This window comes from Oncorhynchus clarkii, chromosome 20 (genome assembly GCF_045791955.1).
Source record: "Oncorhynchus clarkii lewisi isolate Uvic-CL-2024 chromosome 20, UVic_Ocla_1.0, whole genome shotgun sequence".
NCBI classification, from domain to species: domain Eukaryota; kingdom Metazoa; phylum Chordata; class Actinopteri; order Salmoniformes; family Salmonidae; genus Oncorhynchus; species Oncorhynchus clarkii.
The window spans coordinates 76,371,307-76,394,694 of NC_092166.1; the positions used below are offsets into that span (position 1 = coordinate 76,371,307).

At 39.1% G+C, this 23,388-nt stretch overlaps 1 protein-coding gene across 1 annotated transcript in view; it reads left to right on the top strand.

The window, feature by feature from the left end:
• Nucleotides 1-606: 606 nt before the first annotated feature.
• LOC139375694 (bone morphogenetic protein 5) overlaps nucleotides 607-23,388 on the top strand; it is a 37,291-nt gene continuing 14,509 nt past the window's right edge. The window contains exons 1-2 of the mRNA XM_071117502.1: nucleotides 607-1,354; nucleotides 6,804-6,996. Of these exons, the coding sequence (XP_070973603.1) occupies nucleotides 859-1,354; nucleotides 6,804-6,996 (689 nt within the window). The 5' untranslated portion in view covers nucleotides 607-858. The remainder of the gene's footprint in view (nucleotides 1,355-6,803; nucleotides 6,997-23,388) is intronic.

A 23,388-nucleotide genomic window follows, 5' to 3' on the forward strand; every position in this document is an offset into this window, starting at 1 on the left:
CCATCGACATAATATTGTAGGTGGTCAAAAATATACGTTGATTGAAATATTTCTAGATTCAATGAATGTACAGATTAGATTTTGGAAACAATAATTACTCATTTGTCCAAATGTCCTCTCCTTAAACGCACGGATATGGCCAACCCTGAAGGGGTAATTAAATGGCCGTGTCGTTATTCTTTGACTTGTTAAGACAGGTTTCAGATTTCAAGTGTCTCCCCTTGCACATCTGAGTTGCCACATTCATCTTCATGTCGGTTAAGTTTTATTGTGGCCGCTAGAGGTGGATGCAAAAACGTGTTCCTGGATGGGAAGGACTCATTGGATAGACAACAAGCTTCAACACATTTTCCCAAAAACTTTACGCGCCGTGGCAACTAGTGGCAACGGGTGCTATTACTGTATATAAGTCTACTGATTTCCACTCAAAGGGGCTTTTATGTTCCTATTCAATGAAAGCGTTGGCCTTTTTCGACTTTTATGGGCGTACCTGCATGTTATTGTGTAGATGCGATAGAAAGTAACAATTCCACATGTGATGCGCCTATTTTGAAACATGTGACAGTGGGACATTGGATTTAAGCGGAGCACTGGAAAGAACTTCAACAAAAACGTGTTTATTTTTGCCGAAGAGAAGGGACAGCTCCACAGCATACGTTGATGTGAGACTTACAAGAACATCATTGCAGGCAGACGTTCTCCTTAAAAGTGTTGTGACATAATAACCTTTACGTTATGCTGGATGTAAAAAAAACATTCAGAAATTGTGATTTTTGCATTGAAATGGAGATCATCTTTATACATTGGTAACAACTGTATACTTGTGTAACATCATCATCAAAAACATAATTGTGCAAGATGAGAGCTTTCATTTCTTTGAACCGGGCAACGTTTGGACTTTTCTGGAGCTGCTTGAGTTTTCTATACTGCGCTCATTGTGGTTTAGGCGACAACCATGTGCATTCTAGTTTTATTTACAGGAGATTGCGTAACCATGAACGGAGAGAGATTCAGAGAGAGATTCTCTCTATTTTGGGTTTACCACATCGTCCAAGGCCCTTTTCTCCAGGAAAACAAGCATCTTCAGCACCCCTGTTCATGCTTGACCTGTACAATGCCATGACTACTGAGGAGGAAGAAGGGTTGAGAACACAAGAGGTTACAGGGAAAGGATTCAGCGCGAAGGCTCATGGAAACTCGCGTAAAGGGTACCACGGCTCTCCGCAGGGACACTCTCGTGTTTCGCAACCTTACCGCGCGGCTCCTCTGACGAGCCAAAGCCCTCCACTCACTACATCTCACGACACCAACTTTCTAAACGATGCTGATATGGTTATGAGCTTTGTCAACTTAGGTAAGCGAATTGATTTGAGAAAAGTTTCAAGCTTGCTGATTTGTGCCATGCGCTCCAACACACAAAAATGGCAAATATTGCGGTAACTGATTAACCACAGTATTTTTTAATCCTTAGAACAATGTCACATGGCCTTCTCACTACTAATATTTTAATATTTAGATTTGTTAATATATTATAGGCTTATTATTTTTCTTATATTGTCCATATGTCCTTCAATGATGGAAACGTACTCTCTAAACCATGTTTTCATTTTACATTTAAAATACCACATAGATTCATACAAATTCTAACTTAACAACATTGATTAAATGAACACGAATCTGTGTTTATTTTTATTGAATTTGATTGGATTCATTAGACGAAAATAAAAACCCTAAACATGTTAAACAAATGTTCCTCCCGCAGTAGCATATGCAATGCTATTAATTTTGTTGCAGATAATTATGATATTCAGTTAGATTTCCAATTAATATAAGTTATAGGCTATTCCTGTAGTATCAGGCACTCATTTCCCCTTTGTCACCTGTAGCGGGAACAGTGTGGCACACTGCTCAGAAGTGTTCCCAAGTTCTCTTCAAGGTCACTGTGCTGTTTGTCTTAATGCTGTACTTTTCATTATACTGTTGTTGATGTTTCAACTCTATTTCGATGTCAATATCAGTTTCTATTTCAGACTTTGAGATGCCTGATATTAATGTCAGACCATATTTACAAGGTAAAACAGTGGTAAAAGCACAAACGACCCATATTTTAAAGACCTTATCCATGCTCTTTGAATACGGTTTGATCAAACAAGCTGTTTGTATGGACATTCTTCAAATTCTCATCTCTATGGAGATCTTGAAATATTCAACTGCAATTTCGTTCTAAGTCTTGCTTCCCTTAAAATGCATAACTTTTCTCTTAAACCTTCATATTTGAATAACCTAGGACAATGGTTATTTGACAAGGGGACATCAAAAGCATTCAGCACATGTTAGATATCCAGCACATACATTTTGAATGAATAGATGTTTATCAAAGTCCTTCATAAGGCCCACATTGGAATATTAATATTTTTTGAAATGGTCAAAACGCATTGTAGCCTAAGGAAAGGCGTTCTGGTAAATATGATTAACACTGTTTCTTCAGTAGCGCTGACCTTTATACCCGCAGTTCATACAAACTTATCAGATGACTGTCTGGCCTTGGTTAAATTGGCCTTAATTACGTCCTGTTGTTAAAGGAAGGAAAGCGATCGAATGAGGGCTGCACATTTTCGCCACTTATTCATCGTGGCAGTTGATTTGGGAAGTAAGATGTGAAAGCAGTAGCATTGTTAATTCGTCTTTGTGTCATTTTTCATTAAACATTACATCCCAAAGGAGAGTGAAATGTAATGTATATCGCATTTAACGAATAGTACAACAGCGGCAAAAAATGAGCTAGTGAAATGTTATACTTGTTCACATGTGCCACTATGATAAAACACAAACTACACTTACAGATGTAGGATCTTAATTAAATCACTATTTTGTTGCTGAGAATTTTCCTGCACTGCAAGAAATACAGAGGAGCTTTGTGATTACAGAAATTCACTGAAAACCCACACTAACACAGGTTATATTAACTGTACTGCACTTTTCATGTAGCCTACTTTTGGCCAGATACTGATTAAGCAACATTATGGACTAAACAGTTCAGTTTATTTTTGCTGTGACAATACAGGTCAAATTAAGATCCTACAACGATACAGACACATCTACCAACAACTACAGTTACAGAGAACACATTTAACAACAATGAGGCTTATACGAGATATAGCTCTTATAAGTGCTGTATAGCGAAAGCATGTCAAAGGTATTTGTGTGAACGCTGTTGGATGTAAAATCCCTCACCTTGGCCAGTCCCATCTGTTTGCACTTAGAGCTGTATGGCATGTTCACTGTCAGCCTTTAATGCTATGTGCTCTCATTCATGGGACAGTCAGTGGTAAAGTGTTCAATGAGACTATTTACGCAAGTATTACTACTACAACTATAATGGATTTAACTACACTAATGCTACTACTAATGCCTATTATAATACGACTACTATGAATGATTATTAGGCCATTTAAGTGAGGTATTCACAAAAATGCATATTTACTCTTGAAATGGACTGTTAAGTAACCACAGACTTTCACTGTAGATAAACTATCAGTGAAATGGACTCGCTGGCTGTATGATTTCACTTGCTGTGCCAGAACACTAACACACCTCAACATCAATGCTTTTTTTGCTGCTATTTAGCAAGTGTTGGATGGTTAGCTGCCACTTTGTGTCTTCTTGACTGCATTATGACATGCCTTTGATTGCAGACAGGGTTCAAAATGAGGTCTGCTCTTCTTTGTTTGTCAAGTGTAACTCTCAGTCATATAATACATTCATTTTTGTTTTATCAGGCAAGAACAATTTCTTACGTACAATGACAGCCTACCCCAGACAACACTGGGCCAATTGTGCACTGCACTGGCCTGTGGGACTCCCAATCACAGCCGGATGTAACGCAGCTGGTTTCGAACCAGGAACTGCAGTGATGCCTCATGCACTGAGATGCAGTGGCTTACACCACTGCGCCACTCGGGAGACATTATGATGAACAATTGTGCAAAATATGTATAATTTGCCTAGTTCCTCTTCCAAATTATCATCAAAGTTTATTCACTGAAACTGCTACATGTCTGGTAGCCTAAGTGGCCGACCCTTTTTAGTGAGTCAAACCACCCTCTGAATTGATCTGCAGCTATCTGACGCTTGAAATACTATATACTCAACCTCACTTCTGCTTCCGATTACTGACCAAAGCTAATCATGGAGCAAGTCCAATCTATGACACGACGGCCTGACCCCTGGCCTGTTTGTGTTAAGTAACCACAGACTTTCACTGTAGATAAACTATCAATGAAATGGACTCGCTGGCTGTATGATTTCACTTGCTGTGCCAGAACACTAACACACCTCAACATCAATGCTTTTCTGCTGCTATTTAGCAAGTGTTGGATGGTTAGCTGTCACTTTGTGTCTTCTTGACTGCATTATGGCATGCCTTTGATTGCAGACAGGGTTCAAAATGAGGTCTGCTCTTCTTTGTTTGTCAAGTGTAACTCTCAGTCATATAATATAGTACAAATGTACAATCTTAATTTGATCAATATTTTGTTGCTGATAATTTTCCTGTACCGCAGGAAATGCAGATGAGCTTCGTGATTTACATAAAGTCGCTATTTCATGTAGCTTACATTTGGCCAGCTAATAGCCTAACCACTGATAAAGCAACAGTATTGACTAAATGTTCAAATCCTGTTGCTGCAGGATTATTTTGCTGTGACTATCAGTGGAGGCTCCTCAGAGGAGGAAGGCGAGGACCATCCTACTCAGTTTTGCAATGAAGGTCTACAGTGGCCTTAACAGAACCCTCTACTGTAGCACCATGGTGTAACCGGAGGACAGCTATTTTCCTTCTTCCTCTGGGTACATTGACTTCAATATAAAACCTAGGAGGCTCATGGTTCTCACCCGCTTTCATAGACTTACACAGTAACTATGACGACTTCATAATTACCTACCAGTGCTCTTGCAGTATGAACTGACACGTTGGCCATCCAATCAAAGAATCAGATCATTTATCTAGTAGCCTGCTGAAAGCATAAGATATGGCTAGCTAGCACTACAGTGCATAAAATGTGGTGAGTAGTTGACTCAAAGAGAGAGAAAGACAATAGTTGGAACAGTTTTGAATAAATTAATTTCTTCAAAAATTAAGGAGAAGCAGCAGAGAGAGAGAGAGAGAGAGAGAGAGAGAGAGATTTCATGGTATTTTTTTTGTTATTGTTTTACTTTTCACTTACTTAGGTAATGTAGCTCATTTAGCCTACTCAACAACCTGACTCCAACATTGAGGAATGCTAGATAGCTATTTACTGTATGTTAGCTAGCTGGCTAAAGAGTAAATCATAGTCCACATATGCTGAGACGTGATAGTCCGGTATCCCATTGTGACATTGCTACGCAGCTCTGATACGCGTCCTCTGTTCATTTGAACTTATTGACAGTTGGAGAAATAGCTTGAGCTGAGAATGAGAAAAGAATGAAAGTCAAAGGTCCAATATTCTATAACACTGCTGTGAGGCTATGAAACACTGCAACTCTTCCAAGTCCAGGTAAACTTTCAGTTTTATAAATGTATTGCCACCAGGGCCCACTGGTGTAACTGCTAAACTGCTTACTTCGCAATTATATATATGGATTAGATTGTGAGTTTACTAACGCGTTAGTTCTAGTTTGTTGAATATAATGATGTAATGATGACAACGATGTAAGCTGTGTAGCGGTTAGCGGTTATGGTATGAAGGTTTGGCTTGGAGAGTTTTTTGCCCTTGGTCACAGCTATTGTGTTGTGCACTGAAGTCCACAAGCAAAGAGTGAAGGTTGAGAGGAGGAGAAACATTTTGAAACAATTTGGACTAATAATTACACCCCAGATCAGCTAGATGCAGTATTGAATGTGTCACTGTCTGTCATCTTAATTACTCCAATTTGTCTCTCGACCTGTGCACCAACGTTATAAACTTTAATTTGCATGCTAAGTTGTAACAACCTCATGATGGGAATAGGGCAAATTAGAGTATCATCCAATATGCTGTAATAGAAATAAAATCATGCTCATTAAAACAAATTATCCTCCCTAATCTTAAAAGGCACGACCGCCAGTGGTGACAATATTAGTTAAATGAAGATGCTACAACTGCATTTATAATTTTTGTAAATTGGAAATGTGCACATTTTCTAATGTCCTCCTATGAAACAAGTTTAAACAAATATATCAGACAAAGATTAATATGGGTTTCTTGTATCTTAATATGGGTTTCTTGTATCAAGCATAGCCAATATGTTAAATAGGAACTACAGGAGATCAATATTAGGTTGGTAAATGAGGTCAAAGCAGTCACTCAAATCATGTAAAAAAAGGCTGTCTGATCTCTTTTTCTCACGTGGAGGGGCAGACGAAAGTAACTTTCAATTATTGAAATCACCCTGTTTTTCATAACTGACAGCCCATTCATCATCGGCAGAGAATGTTGTGCGGCACACAGTGGAGGGCCTGTCTGGAAACTTCTACTTGTACTCAGTTGACTGATTGAATGGACTGGAGAGTGCTTTTGTTGGGAGTCAAAATGTTTGGATTGGCTTTTGGAATGTGAAAAGTTTTGATGAATTACTTTTTTTTTCAGTTAGGTTGGTTACTGCTGTCACACCACATTCTGTTGCTTTGCAACACATTTTGGCTCTATTGTGTATCAGGGAGGAAGATATCGGTAATAATAATCACTGATCTGAATAAGGTTTATACATTTCCTCTCAGCATGTTATGCAGTTATGCAAGTCCTCTATTTAGTCCTCATGGACCATACTGTCTTCTTTTTCAGTGGAGAAAGACAAAGATTTCTCCCATCAGCGAAGACACTACAAGGAGTTCCGTTTTGACTTGACTCAGATCCCAGAGGGGGAGGCGGTGACTGCTGCTGAGTTTCGGATCTACAAAGATGGCAGTCCTCCTCGCTATGAGAACATTACCCTGAAGGTCACCATCCACCAGGTCATCAAGGAATATCAAAACAAGTAAGCTCCAGCTGCTCTTCATTTTAACACCCCACATCATCCCAATTGAAAATGAGGTATATCATTACCTTTTCAATTCTTCTGAAATGGTATATAAATTCAGTTATGGACATTTAAAAGTCCAGAAACAGAAACAGATTATATTGACTGCCACCTTTGGAATAGGGTGAACTGTATATTTATGATTCATAAGTTCCGCAATCTTTTTTTTCTAAAACAGTACTATGCACAGTAGAGTATCCTTGACATCCAGTTGTATACCTCTTTAGACGGTCACTGTACATTTGGTCTAAATCAAACTATGTTATGAACTGAATTTGCTACTGCATGTAATTGATCATTCTATGGTTTAGAGTGGTGGATTCCTCAATCAAACGCCTATACGAAGGGAAGTGAAAGCACATCTTATCCTGTTTAACTGAGAGGAAACAACCATCTCAAATGTCCCCTATTACTGTTTATAGGCATCCTGAATCACTGTACATAAAAGATGCAGCCATGTGAGTTTACAAACCAGTTTGCCTTGTTCTGCCCTGGTCTTTTTGCCCGTTAGAGATCCAAAATGGTTGCTCATTTGGGTTTTATATTGGATATTTTGAGAATGGAAGAACTGTCTTTATCACATGTCTGATGTAATATCTAAGTGACATGGCTGTAAATGTATGTTCACATGAATTCATTGATAAATCCAATCAATTAACCATTCAATCAATAATTCAATCCACCTACCAATCAACCAATAAATCAACCAACCAATCGTTTAAGCTACCAATTAAGCAATCTTCCAATCAATCAATCTATCAATCAACCAATCATCCAATCTATCGATCAACTAATATTCCAAACAGATCAGTCAATATTTCAGTCTTCCAATTTACCAATCAACCAACCAACCAACCAATCAATCAATCAATCAATCAATCAACCCACCAATCTTCCAATCCACCAAACAACCAATCAAACAATCTTCCAATCTACTAATCTACCAATCTACCAATCAACCAGTCAATCAATACCAATCTACCAATCAACCAATCTACCAGTCACGCAATCTTCCAATCGACCAATCACCCAATCTTCCAATCACCATGGTCTTAGAGTGAACCTAACATTTTATGAAATTGAACACAGCTTAAATTAGTTTTGAATCAGCTTTGAACTGATAATGGCGCTGACGGGGATGGCTGCCGTTTTACGGGGTCATAACCAATTGTGCTATTTTGTGTTTTTTTTTCTGCATTGTTTGTAACTTTTTTGTACATAATGTTGATGCTACCATCTCTTATGGCGGATCCCAAATCCCGTCATTCTTATGAAGAAAAGACGGAAATATAGGGGGCGCAGATTAGGGTGCCTTGTGAGAATTTGTCAATGAGTGTGTAAGCCCCCTCTACCATCTGTTATATTAGCCAACGTGCAATCACTGGAGTATAAACAGGATGAGCTCCGTTCGAGACTATCCTACCAATGGACATTAAAAACTGTAATATCTTAGGTTTCACCTTGTCGTGGCTGAACGACGACACAGATAATATACAGTTGACTGGCTTTTCCATGCATCGGCAGGACAGAACAGCTATGTCCGGTAAAATGAGGGGCGGGGGTGTGTGTCTACTTGTCAATAACAGCTAGTGTGCAATGTTTAATATTAAGGTAGTCTCTAGGTATTGCTTGACTGAGGTAGAGTACCTCATGACAAGCTGTAGACAACACTATCTACCAAGAGAGTTTTCATCTATATTTTTCATAGCCGTCTATTTACCACCACAAACCGACGCTCGCACAAAGACTGCACTCAACAATATGTATAAGGCCATAAGAAAACAAGAAAATGCTCATCCAGAAGCAGCGCTCCTAGTGTTTGGGGACTTTAATACAGACAAACTTAAATCTGTTGTACCTCATTTCTACCAGCATGTCATATGCAACCAGAGGGAAAAAAACTCTAGACAACCTTTACTTCACACAAAGAGACACGTACACGTACTCCCTCAACCTCCATTTGGCAAATTTGACAATAATTATACAAGTACCAGTGACTCGATCAATACGGAATCGGTCAGATGACGCAGATGCTACGCAACAGGACTGTTTTGCTTGCACAGACTGGAATATGTTCTGGGATTCATCCAATGGCATTGAGGAGTATACCACCTCAGTAATCGGTTTCATCAATAAGTGTATCGACGACATCATCCCCACAGTCACAGAACGTTCATATCCCAACCAGAAGCCATGGATAACCGGAAACATTAGCACCGAGCTAAAGGCTAGAGCTGCCGTTTTGAAGGAGTGGGAGACTAATCTTATAAGAAATCCCCCTATGCCCTGTCGTGTCTTTGGCTATGCCGGATTAAGTGATATGACATGCTATTCTATAAAAATCCTTTCTCTGTAATTAATATTACTTAATTGAGCTAATCATGTAAATGTAATTAACTAGAAAGTCGGGGCACCACAAAATAATATTTATAGAGCAGTTATATTCCGAATAATGTCTTAAAGACCTAGTAATATTTTACATCAATAGCAGTCAATATCAACCGTCAGCTTATTTCAGTCTCATATGAAAGTTGTGAATTCTTGGTTATCTTCACAAACCCTGGCTAACAAGTTGAATCAGCAATACAAAATTGGGTTTAATTATTTATTTACTAAATACCTAACTAATCACACATAATTACATATACACAGAATGAATCATACCTTGATTACAAATTATGTCGTAAAGGAAAATGTACCTAGCGGACAGAACAGATATGATAGTTATCCAAAGAAAAGGGGGTTGGGTTTGAGTGAAAGAGCGGAAAGACTGAAGAAAAAGGGAGAAGTGATGTCTCGGAAATACAGTATCTTATGCATTCTAAATTACCGCCCATTTGGAAAAGGAAAATGCAATAAATATTTACTCTGAGCTGCGCTTCGGTAGGTTGGTGGTAGATGGAAGGCCCAACAGAGTCCTATGTCCTTTGAAGAATGTCTCTGGTGGTAAATTGGATACATTGTAATAACGTCGTTGTGTGGTAGACGGGATACTCTGTCTGTTCTTTCCTAACCCACGTTTGCAGCTGCTGTTGCTAACTCAACAGCTAGGAGGTATCACTTCGGTAGTGAATAAGAGTTCAAAGTTCATACCATTCGCAACCAAAGCTCACGCTGAGGTTGGCTTCGTTCTGTAGTTATTATCTGAACCGTTCTGACATCGGAATGTCATCCTAATGTACCCGGAACAGAAAGTTATATTGTCGTCAAGGTTTTATATAGGAAGGGAGAGGAGGGCGTGTTTCATAGTTTATAACCAGTGTCTCTTCACGTGGGCAGGCCACTGAGTCGGGCCTAATTCATTCATGAAAACCCAATTCTCACATTTTAGAAGATAAAATCACATTTCATCCCCTCCCAAATAATTTAATATTCAAACATTTAAATTGCACACAATTCCATGTGAATCTGATAACTATAATGTGTAGACTTTCCACTGTACCGTTTATGTCATCATATCATTGATGAGAATGTCTCAGATGACAACTGAACTGACATCATATTCATTAAGTACCAGGTCGCAGTTGCAAATGAGAACTTGTTCTCAACTAGCCTACCTGGTTAAATAAAGGTGAAATAAAATAAAACCAACGCATATGTTCAACTGGTTGGATTACGAAAATATGGTTCATGTCCCCCACCTTCTGATGTTCCCAGAATCTCTGTTTAACAAAGGCTATTCAAGAGTCCCTCTGTAGAGTCAAGAGAGAGGGAAGGGAGAAAGGTATTTATGGGGGGTTATAAACCTTACCCACATGCCAACGCCATGACAGCCCTCAGATGAACCATCAAACAGGCAACGTGTCAATACAGGACTAAGATGGAATCCTAGTACACCGGCTCTGACGCTCATCGGATGTGGCAGGGCTTGCAAACTATTACGGACTACAAAGCGAAAAACAGCTTTGAGCTGCCCAGTGACGCAAGCCTATCAAACGGTCTAAATCCCTTTTATGGTCTGTTCGAGGCAAGCAACACTGAAGCATGTATGAGAGCACCAGCTATTCCGGACACTGTGATCAGTGATCATGCTCTCCGTAGCCAATGTGACCAATACCTTTAAACAGTTCAACATTCACAAGACCGCGGGGCCAGACGGATTACCAGGACTTGTCTCAGAGCATACGCTGACCAACTGGCAAGTGTCTTTCCTGACATTTTCAACTTCTCCCTGACCAAATCTGTAATACCTACATGTTTCAAGCAGACCACCAATGTCCCTGTGCCCAAGGAAGCGAAGGTAACCTGCCTAAATGACTACCTCCCTGTAGCACTCAGGACGGAAGCTATGAAGTGCTTTGAAAGGCTAGCCATGGCTCACATCAACACCATCATTCCGGAAACCCTAGACCCACTCCAAATCACATACCAACCCAACAGATCCACAGATGACACAATCTCAATCGCACACAACACTGCCCTTTTCCACCTGGACAAAAGGAACACCTACAGTATGTGAGAATGCTGTTCATTGACTGCAGCTCAGCGTTCAACACCATAGTGCCCACAAAGCTCATCACTAAGCTAAGAACCCTGGTACTAAACACCTCCCTCTGCAATTGGATCCTGGACTTCCTGATGAGTCGTCTCCTGGTGGTAAGGGTAGGCAAGAACACATCTGCACATTTTCACATTTTCTTAACTCTATTTTCTTAAAATGGCATTGTTGGTTAAGGGCTTGCAAGTAAGCATTTCACAGTAACGTTTACACCTGTTGTATTCAACGCATGTGAAAAACAACATTTGATTTGATTTGATGTGAATGCATTTGAAAGTTTGGAATTTTTGGCGTGGATATCTTTAGATCATTATCTAAAGCTGAGCATCCAGGTTTGGGGACATGCGACGACCAAACCCGGATCCGGGATTCTATTTAAGCTCATTACCATAACGCAACGTTAACTATTCATGAAAATCGCAAATGAAATGAAATAAATATGCTATCTCACAAGCTTAGCCTTTTGTTAACAACACTGTCATCTCAGATTTTCAAAATATGCTGTTCAACCATAGGAAAACAATCATTTGTGTAACAGTAGCTAGCTAGCGTAGCATTTAGCGTTAGCATTAGCGTTAGCATTTAGCAGGCAACTATCACAAAAACAAGTAAAGCCTTCAAATAAAATAACTTACCTTTGAAGAACTTCTGATGTTTTCAATGAGGAGACTCTCAGTTAGATAGCAGATGCTCAGTTTTTCCAAAAAGATTCTTTGTGTATTAGAAATAGCTCCGTTTTGTACATCACATTTGGCTACCAAAAAAAAAAAAAAAAAAAAAAAAAAAAAAAACGAAAATTCAGCCCTCAAAACGCAAACTTTTTTCCAAATTAACTCCATAATATCGACTGAAACATGGCAAACGTGGTTTAGAATCAATCCTCAAGGTGTTTTTCCACATATCTCTTCGATGATATATCCTTCTTGGAAGCCTGGTTTCTCCTTGCTCTCAAATGGAAAAATAATTGCACCTGGCTTTACGCTCCAATTTCGACGCAGGGACACCAGGCGGACACTTGGAAAATGTAGTCTCTTATGGTCAATCTTCCAATGATATGCCTACAAATACGTCACAATGCTGCAAACGCCTTGGGGAAACGACAGAAAGTGTAGGCTCATTCCTTGCGCAATCACAGCCATATAAGGAGACAATGGAAAACAGAGCTTCAGAGATTCTGCTCATTTCCTGGTTGACGTATCATCTTGGTTTCGCCTGTAGAATGAGTTCTGGGGCACTTACAGACAATATCTTTGCAGATTCTGAAACTTCAGAGTGTTTTCTTTCCAAAACGGTCAATAATATGCATAGTCGAGCATCTTTTCGTGACAAAATATTGCGCTTAAAACGGGAACGTTTTTTATCCAAAAATGAAATAGCGCCCCTAGAGATCCAAGAGGTTAAGGGCTTGCAAGTAAGCATTTCACAGTAACGTTTACACCTGTTGCATTCAACGCATGTGAAAAACAACATTTGATTTGATTTGATGTGAATGCATTTGAAAGTTTGGAATTTTTGGCGTGGATATCTTTAGATCATTATCTAAAGCTGAGCATCCAGGTTTGGGGACATGCTTGTGACAGCTTACTCCAAGGGAGGCTTTTAAATGGCCCTTTAAAACCTGCACGGTTCTGTGAAACACTTGTGTCAGGCAATCAGGCATAAAATAAAGGACATCCTGTTTATATGAGTACATCGCTGAAGTTTAGAGGGTATTTTTTCTTGATTAATCAGCTTGTTCCGAGTAGCTTCAAGAAGGTAATTTGTCTCCTTTGAAATATCAAATCATGACCAGCTGCTTTTCAATTTGACTCTGTAAATCATCCATCCTATAAAAATGTTTTTATATGAAGTATATCATTACCTTGTAAATTCTTGTGAAATGGAATATACGGCATTTCATGGGCATTTAAAAGTCCCTCCACAGAAACAGATTATATTGAATGCCACCTTTGGAATAAGTTCCACAATCTTTTTTTTCTAAAACAGTACTATGCACAGTAGAGTATCCTTGACATCCAGTTTTATACCTCTTTAGACGGTCACTGTACATTTGGTCTAAATCAAACTATGTTATGAACTGAATTTGCTGCTGCATGTAATTGATCATTCTATGGTTTAGAGTGGTGGATTCCTCAATCAAACGCCTATACGAAGAGAAGTGAAAGCACATTTTATTCTGTTTAACTGAGAGGAAACAGCCATCTCAAATGTCCCCTCTTACTGTTTATAGGCATCCTGAATCACTGTACATAAAAGATGCAGCCATGTGAGTTTACAAACCAGTTTGCCTTGTTCTGCCCTGGTCTTTTTGCCAGTTAGAGATCCAAAATGGTTGCTGATTTGGGTTTTCAAATTGGAAAGTTTGAGAATGGAAAACATGACTTTATCATATGTGAGATGTAATACCTCAGTGATATGGATGTACATGTATTTTCAAATGAATGAGTGAATGAATAAATGCATTAATTAATTAACTAATTAATTAATCAATAAATCCAAATCAATCACATTTTATACTTTTTCTTCACCTTTATTTTAACAGGGTGTCATATTGAGACCAAGTCTCTTTTTCAAATGAGCCCTGCACAATACAAACACACACATCAATACAAAACACAATACAAATACTAAATTACAAGACATAATCATAAAAAACAAACACAATCTTCCTTTAGAGCATCCCCCACTAATGCTGTACATTCCCTAAAGGGCACGAGGAATTCAAGCCTGAGCTTTCCTTGCAACATATTCTACATCTGTAGAGCATAACATCTATGAGCGGCTCTCCCTAAAAGGCTATGCATGGTCAGTCCGACGTCTGCAGTGGCTTTACAGCGTTTACTGTGATGCAGCTTCCGCAGAAGTCAGGGCATTCATACGTATTGTGCTTTATGAAGCAGAGTTGTTGTGAAGGAAGTTGTTAACGAAGTGAGTTTGTGTTGACACAGGACCTCCCGCCCCTACCATTATTTAACCAATCATGTCAATGCGGAGCTATACGGAGCAATACAGAGCCCTCCTCATTGTTGCAAAATTTGGGAGGCGCACGGCAATGCGGTATGGACCTCAATGGCCTCTGCATGCCTCCAGCGGCTCCACAATTGTGTCACACCGTCCATACGGAACCTCCAACCGCATTTGGAGATCAAGCATAAATTGGCCTTAAATCAGAAGCCACCCTTGGAACCTCTAGCACTATCCAATCTTGTGCCCTTAATCAGTCAATCAATCAACTCCAAGGGAGGCTTTCTCCAAGGGAGGCTTTCAAATGTCCCTTTAACACCTGCACGATACTGTGAAACACTTGTGGCAGGCAATCAGACAGAAAATGAAGGACATGTTTACACTAGCCCATCTCTAAAGTTTAGAGGGTATTTTCCTTGATTAATCAGCTTGTTTTGAGTATCTTCAAACATTTTATTTTTCTCCTTTGAAATATCAAATCATGACCTGATACAAACATTTAGGCAATATATGGATATTGCAGAGCATTAAGTGGCACAAAGTAATAAGAAATGCCACGAAATGAAGCTTGTCACAAATATATTATCATTAGGAGCTTGACTATACTTTTGTTTTATCTTAACTTTGATTCCAAATGGAGGATCTAGATTAAGGTTATTTTATTTTATTGACTAGAAACATCCATTGTGGTATTGATATTATACGTCTTCCATGGAAAGAGAGTTTTAGTTGTGGTAAATGCAATCAGTAGCCTACACAGTGTGGTGTGTCATGAAACAATCCAATGAAGATGAAGCAAACAACAAAGGAGGCAATAAGGCTGGGTTGACACAGGCAGCCCAATTCTGATCTTTTACCCAATTATGGGCAATATATCTGATTGTTAAAATTACCAAATATGGGCTAAAGATCTGATTGTTAAAATTACCAAATATGGGCTAAAGATCTGATTGTTCAAATGACCAATTATTGGCAAAAGATCTGATTGGACTGCTTGTGTAAACACAGCTTAATGGACATGGTTACGCAAACATTCTGGCCCAATCAGGTTTTTCTTTTAATTAATTAAGACCAAACATACATTTTGACTTTATTTGTATTTGGACATGAAAAATGGGTTTTAATAAGTTACATACATTTGCATGTTAAGTAAATATGTCAATGTTGTGTATGAATTCTACAGTTGATCTTTGCCTGGTCTAAAAGTGTTCTACATTGCTCTCCTTTCAGCTGACTGACTAGATACAGTTTGTGAACCTCATCATTGTATCTCAAACCCTGTTCTGTCTCATTCTCACCACACCAGGGGCTCACAAATATAGTTCTTGGATAAAGCTTTTCCATTAGCAAGTTCACCACTTGTGAAGCCTCAGAAATCCATCAGTTATCAGTCCTCCTGCTCTATGTGTTAACTATCAGGCGACATGTTGCATTCCCGTTCAGTTGAAGCCATATTGGCCCAATAGGAGCTGCCTAGGGGGTTCCCATGGTAACCCTTATGCCTACCTGCTTCTCTTAAAGCTGTTCTGGAAGTGGGAAGCAGTGACATAGCTGAACACACAGGGGTCTACTTAAAGCAGGGCCCACATTCACTGGCCAAATATGTGTGCGGGTGATTGAAGGGGAGATATGGCCCTCTTGGGCTTTTCTGGAGGTCCTAGTCAATAAACTCTCCCATCTGAAGCCCTGGGCCCCAGTCATCACGGTCACCTTTATAGCTCACCCAGGTCTGTAGCCATCACACACCACACATTTAGCTTCTTAGGTCCTAACTGTTATTTTTCTGCTGGATAAAACTTATTCAGAGTTTCACAGTTCAGCACCTCCTTTCTCTGCTCCTCCCCCAAGAAGCACTCATAAAGATGGCTCTAAACTGCTCAACAGCTCAGACACATAGGACTTTAAATGTGTGGTAGAACAAAGACACATTTGTAACTTTAATGTTATGGCCTTGAGTATGTGACTGGTTGATTAATATCCTGCCTGTCCATACATTGTGCGGTTGTGAAAACAGATTGTCTCTAATCTTTTTTTATTTTATTTTACCTTTATTTAGCCAGGCAAGTCAGTTAAGAACAAATTCTTATTTTCAATGACGGCCTGGGAACAGTGGGTTAACTGCCTGTTCAGGGGCAGAACGACAGATTTGTACCTTGTCAGCTCGGGGGTTTGAACTCGCAACCTTCCGGTTACTAGTCCAACGCTCTAACCACTAGGCTACCCTGCCGCCCCGGCCAAATCTGGCCAAAGAGTCATTAGGCATGAATCGAAAGTTACAGAATGGTTACCTGGAGGAAAATGGAGAGGGCCATACTTTTTCAATTTCAGTCAAGGGGAGGGTTTAGTCTTTTTAAATATAGTCAGAGGAGGGTTTAGTCTTTTTAAGTCTAGACATGAGAAGGTTTAGTCTTTTTTTTAAATCTAGTCAGTGTAATTTGTAATTGGTTAAAAAACATATTTGTACAATTAGTTGCTTATTAGGTTATATATCGATGTGTGCCCGATGCCACCCCTCGTCTATGATTCTCTGCTGGGCGTGCAATATCAATTGCGCCTATAGGCTATTTACTGTGGTCTCAATTAGATTTTCCATATAGGCTGTAGTCTACGAAGTGCACGCTCGGAGAATCACAGAGTAAAGTTACATTTCGAAAATAGCTGTTGTGACGGTGTAATTAATTAAACTAGGCTGCATTACACACCGCAATGGATATTCCAACCCTGAGCCCCTGCCTGCTCTGCTCTTGCTGATCAAACACGTGTTTATGTGCTGCCTGGCCAGTGGCTGTGCTGTGTAGGTGGCAGTTCAGAAGAAGAGTCAAAGGCTTCTTCCGATTTTGGGGAAAGGATTAGGCCTAGTCCAAAAAACGCACTTCTTGTGCATGGACTAGCCTATAGCCTATGTTCTCATCAATTTAAGGAGATTGTGAAGATTAGGAGGAATGAAGATCAACTTTGATAGCTTGCTACTAATATAGTTGATTTTATAAAAAACAGTATGTTTCCTGCCCATTATGTACACTACTGTTCAGAAGTTTGGGGTCACTTAGAAATGTCCTTGTTTTTGAAAGAAAATCATATTTCTTATCCATTAAAATAACATCACATTGATCAGAAATACAGTGTAGACAATTGTTAATGTTGTAAATGACTACCTTATGCTGTGTCCTACTCCCTTCACAGAACAGAGCAAACTGGCTCTAACCAGAATAGAAAAAGGAGTGGGAGGCCCGGGTGCACAACTGAGCAAGAGGACAAGTACATTAGAGTGTCTAGTTTGAGAAGAAGATACCTCACAAGTCCTCAACTGGCAGCTTCATTAAATAGCACCCGCAATACACCAGTCTCACCGTCAACAGTGAAGAGGCGACTCCGGGATGCTGTGTTCTTTTGCCCATCTTAATATTTTTTTTATTGGCCAGTCTGAGATATGGCTTTTTCTAAGTCAGCATCCCGGAGTCACCTCTTCACTGTTGACGTTGAGACTGATGTTTTGGGAGTACTATTTAATGAAGCTGCCAGTTGAGGACTTGTGAGGCGTCTGATTCTCAGCTAGACACTCTAATGTACTTGTCATTTTGCTCAGAGCCTCCCACTCCTCTTTCTATTCTGGTTAGAGCCAGTTTGCGCTGTTCTGGGAAGGGAGTAGTACACAGCGTTGTACGACATCATCAGTTTCTTGGAAATTTCTCACATGGATTAGCCTTAATTTCTCAGAACAATAATAGACTGACAAGTTTCAGAAGAAAGTGCTTTGTTTCTGGCCATTTGCCTGTAATCTAACCCAAAAATGCTGAGGCTCCAGATACTCAACTAGTCTAAAGGAGGCCAGTTTCATTGCTTCTTTAATAAGCACAACAGTTTTCAGCTGTGCTAACATAATTGCAAAAGGGTTTTCTAATGATAAATTAGTCTTTTAAAATTATAAACTTGGATTAGCTTACACAACGTGTCATTGGAACACAGGAGTGATGGTTGCTGATAATGGACCTCTATACGCCTATGTAGATATTCCATAAAAAATCTGCCGTTTCCAGCTACAATAGTCATCTACAACATTAACAATGTCTACTCTGTATTTCTTATCAATTTTATGTTATTTTAATGGACAAGAAATGTGCTTTTCTTTCAAAAACATTTCTAAGTGACCCCAAACTTTTGAACAGTAGTGTATTTATCAGAGTTATTGACAATAAGCCAGATTGGAGTAACTTACATTGTGGTGCTTCAACTTTGAATTAGCAGCCGCGCCACAATCAATCAGAAATGGACAGCTTAGGGTGCTGAAAGTAGGCAAATTCAAGTAAGCACAATTAATTTCAACCGTCTTCATTTTAATTAGACTTTACTAACAACAAGAGGGCTTTGTGTTGAACCTATTTCTTCCTATTTAAGAAATAAGAAGTAGGCCTACCTGTTTGACAAACAAAATTAGGCTATATGCTGCTATATCCATAGATTTGTTGGTAAATTCCTCCACCCATATTGTACTCTTTAAAAAGCCTACCTCCGTGCCAGTGAAGGGCTGTTAAGTTTAAACCAAGACTTGAATTGAGGGGGTATGAGAGGCTATCCCATAGGCTGACCTTTTATTAAAGAAAATGTCTAAAAGCCTATCCTTTGTTAGCTTAAGATTTTGATTCAAATAAAACTGATCCGATTATATAAAGTGATCTATAACAGCACTTTGGTCTGCAATGCTTTATGCTAGAAACAAAGTGTAAAATACCCGGGAAAGACATTACTCAGATGCATATTGATATCAATGTGCTTTTTTGTATTTCAAGGCCTACCTTAAAACTCAGTGCCTCTTTGCTTGACATCATTGGAAAATCAAAAGAAATCAGCCAAGATCTCAGAAAAAACTGTAGACCTTCACAAGTCTGGTTCATCCTTGGGAGCAATTTCCAAATGCCTGAAGGTGCCACGTTCATCTGTACAAACAATAGTACGCAAGTATAAAGACCATGGGGCCACACAGCCGCTATACCGCTCAGGAAGGAGACGCGTTCTGTCTCCTAGAGATGAACATACTTTGGTGCGGAAAGTGCAAATCAATCCCAGAACAACAGCAAAGGACTTTGTGAAGATGCTGGAGGAAACAGGTTCAAAGGTATCTATATCCATAGTAAAACGAGACCTATATCGACATAACCTGACATAACCTGACAGCAAGGAAGAACCCACTGCTCCAAAACCACCATAAAAAAGCCAGACTACGGTTTACAATTGTACATGGGGACAAAGATCGTACTTTTTGGAGAAATGTCCACTGGTCTGATGAAACATAAATATAAATATAATGACCATAGTTATGTTTGGAGGAAAAATGGGGAGGCTTGCAAGCCGAAGAACACCATCCCAACCATGAAGCACGGGGGTGGCAGCATCATGTTGTGGGGGTGCTTTGCTGCAGGGGGGACTGGTGCACTTCACAAAATAAATGGCATCATGAGGCAGGACAATTATGTGGGTATATTGTTATAACATTTCAAAGCATCAGTCAGGAAGTTAAAGCTTGGTCGCAAATGAATACTCCAAATGGTCAATGACCCCAAGCATACTTCCAAAGTTGTGGCAAAATGCTTAAGGACAACAAAGTCAAGGTCTTGGAGTGGCCATCACTAAGCCCTGACCTCAATCACACAGAAAATTTGTAGGCAGAACTGAAAAAGCATGTGTGAGCAAGGAGGCCTACAAACCTGACTCAGTTACACCAGCTCTGTCAGGAGGAATGGGCAAAAATTCACCCAATTTATTGTGGGAAGCTTGTGGAAGGCTACCCAAAACGTTTGACCCAAGTTAATCAATTTAAAGGCAATGCTACCAAATTCTAATTGACTGTATGTAAACTTCTGACCCACTAGGAATGTGCTAAAATAAATAAAAGCTGAAATAAATAATTCTCTCTGCTATTATTCTGACATTTCACATTCTTAAAATAGAGTGGTGATCCTAACTGACCTAAAACTGATTTTTTACTCATATTAAATGTTAGGAATTGTGAAAAACTGAGTTTAAATGTATTTGGCTAAGGTGTATGTAAACTTCTAACTCCAACTGTATATTTCAGCAGGGGTGCCACCAGGGTTGGGTATGTTGCTTAATAAATGTAATCGGTTATAGTTGCAAGTTACCTGTCCAATATTGTAATCAGTAACTTAACTTTTGGATTATCCAAACTCAGTAACTTAACCTTATTATATTCAGTTACTTTTCGATTACTTTCCCCTTAATAAGAGGCATTCGAAGAAGACAAAAATGTATGTTACCAATTGAACAACATCTTTTGCAGGATTAATTACTGTTAAAGTTTACATAGCTGGCCATACATCAATGTTACAATTTACTTTATGGGTTATGTTAGTTAGGCTTCTTCTAACCCATCGCTTTCTACGAAATATAATAATATGATTTAATTATATCTTTACCTTCATATATATAATTTATAAGTCCAAAAATGGATGTAGCAACTACAGATTGCCCCTTGAAGTCTATCCAAAGTGAGTGAGTTTGAGCATGTGTCCATTAGACCTGTGGATGCATTTTATGTTGTCAGCATGAATTACATTGAGCTATAAAAGTCCCACTTTTATTCCATAGGCTGGGATCTGCACTATTCATCTGTTGTAAGAGCACATTTTTCACTAGCTGTCCACTGGTTTCAAAAACAATGATTGCTAGGCAGCTTAAATTTCTTGAATTCAACCATTATTGTGTTCAAATATACATTTTGATTTGTGAACAGCCATCCACAACAACCACAATCCGTAAAGTGCAAATAGCTGAATGAGAGAGCAGTAGTGTGATTCATATCAATGCGCTATGTAGATATCAATAATAAGTGATATCCGCATCGTCGTAGACTACACCAGTGCTGTTATCCTTACTGCCAAGTATTTATTCAAATTGGATAATCTTTGGATGCCGACAGCAGTCACACCATTGGAAGACATACCTTGGACTGTAGCCTACAAACGCCCATTCCTGCTCTTTTCTCATGATCCATCAAACACATTTGGTGTGTCATCATAGTGGTCTCTGACTTGTGGTCAGACTCGCTCAGGTGGAACAAACTTAAACTTGTTACTTTTTTTCAATGCTAATTTGAATGGCATTGAGAAAACAGAGAAGTGTCAAAGATTTTTTCCGCAAACATCCTTTCTGGATTTAAAAGTAATTCTCGATGTAATCATCTACTTTTTCAAAAGTATCTGTAATCTGATTACAATATTTGAGTTTGTAACGTAACAGATTATAGTTACTGTTTTTTTATAATCCCTTACATGTAATCCATTACTCCACAACCCTGGGCGCCACTTTGGTTTTAGAAGTGAGAGGGACAACCTGGCGGGGGATCTGGGGATCCTTCCCCAGATTATTTTAGGGCATCTAAAGCTAATTTCCTGCATTTTTACACAATCCAATATGCCATCTCTATTTAAAACAAAAAGTAGGCAAAAATTCCCACAGTCATCAAGCTAGGTAAGAGATCATTATTTAAATGTGTTCAACCGATAGCCTAACAAATGAACAACTCCTTAAAAAATATAGACTTTTCATTGTCTTTATTAAGACTTCCTCCCTATCAATTTTAAGCCAGACCGACCAGACAGCCTGATCCTCCTGCACCCCCACCAGTCTGGTCAATAACTCAACTCACTCCCAACACAATTTCCCTCCCAGTTCCCACCTTTAATTGTTTTAATTCTCAAGGAAAAGGTTTGGAAACAACAACAAAAAACACAACAAAAAAGATATACATGTCAAATATACATTAACTCACAGAAACAGCAAATCCTCCATATAATTAGTCTCATAGGCCTAATAGTACTGTAGAGCTCTTTTTACTTGCACACAATATAGCTGGGTTACCCCTTCCTGTCCCTAGGGGTCTACCACACTGCAGTGCCCCAACCCAACACACCCCACTCAGCTTTAGGATCTTTGTGAAACATTAATTTATTGGTTTTGGATGTGTTAGGCCAAGACCAGAGTGACAACCCACAGGATGGCAGACCCCCAGGGCCAGGACTGAGCAGCCCAGCAGCTAGGGGTTGCCTAAATAGTTATCTCCTCTGACGTGGGCATGTTTTCAATACAGACTCCTTTAGTCATACTGTATTCCATATAAGGCACCGAGACCTTATGAAAGTTGCCCAGTATACCCTTAATCTTGTAATAAATCAATTCTGGTGATACATAACTTGACATTGTGGGAGGATAACCAACCTTCCAATTAATGTCAATGCATTTCTTAGCTGCTATACATGCTGTTACATACAGTTTCTTCTAATAACACAGGTAGAAGGGATAATCTGTAGACATGCTGAGATTAAAGAACATACTCTTTGCCAGAATTCAGCCAGCCTTCACAAGACCATAGCATATTCAAATATGTCCTCTTTTGTGTTTTACATCTCCAGCAGAGGAATGACATTGCATGTAATTCAGTTTCACTGGCATATAGTACATTCTATGGATGGTCTTAAACTGCCTGAGATGATATGAACATCACTGGGCATTCAAACATATCTGTATCCATTCATCATCATCAATAGCTTCTACCAGGGGCCAGATTCACAAAACATTACTTACGAAAAACATAAGAAGTTTCTTAAAGAAAAATAAGGAAGTTCATAAGATAGTTCTTAAATGCAATTCCTCAAAATGTTCTTAGGAATTCTGAGTTTTCTTTCGTAAATATCTTTCTTAACAACTTCGTAAATATCTTCCTTATGTGCATTGACATTAGTGACGTGCTTGAAACCAGTCAATAAGCCTATGTGACAGGGATGATCAGATTTGGTTATTTTGGTATTTTTCACACATTATAGCCATCAGACTAACTATATCAAAATCAAAAATTGATAACCAAAAAAAGAGAT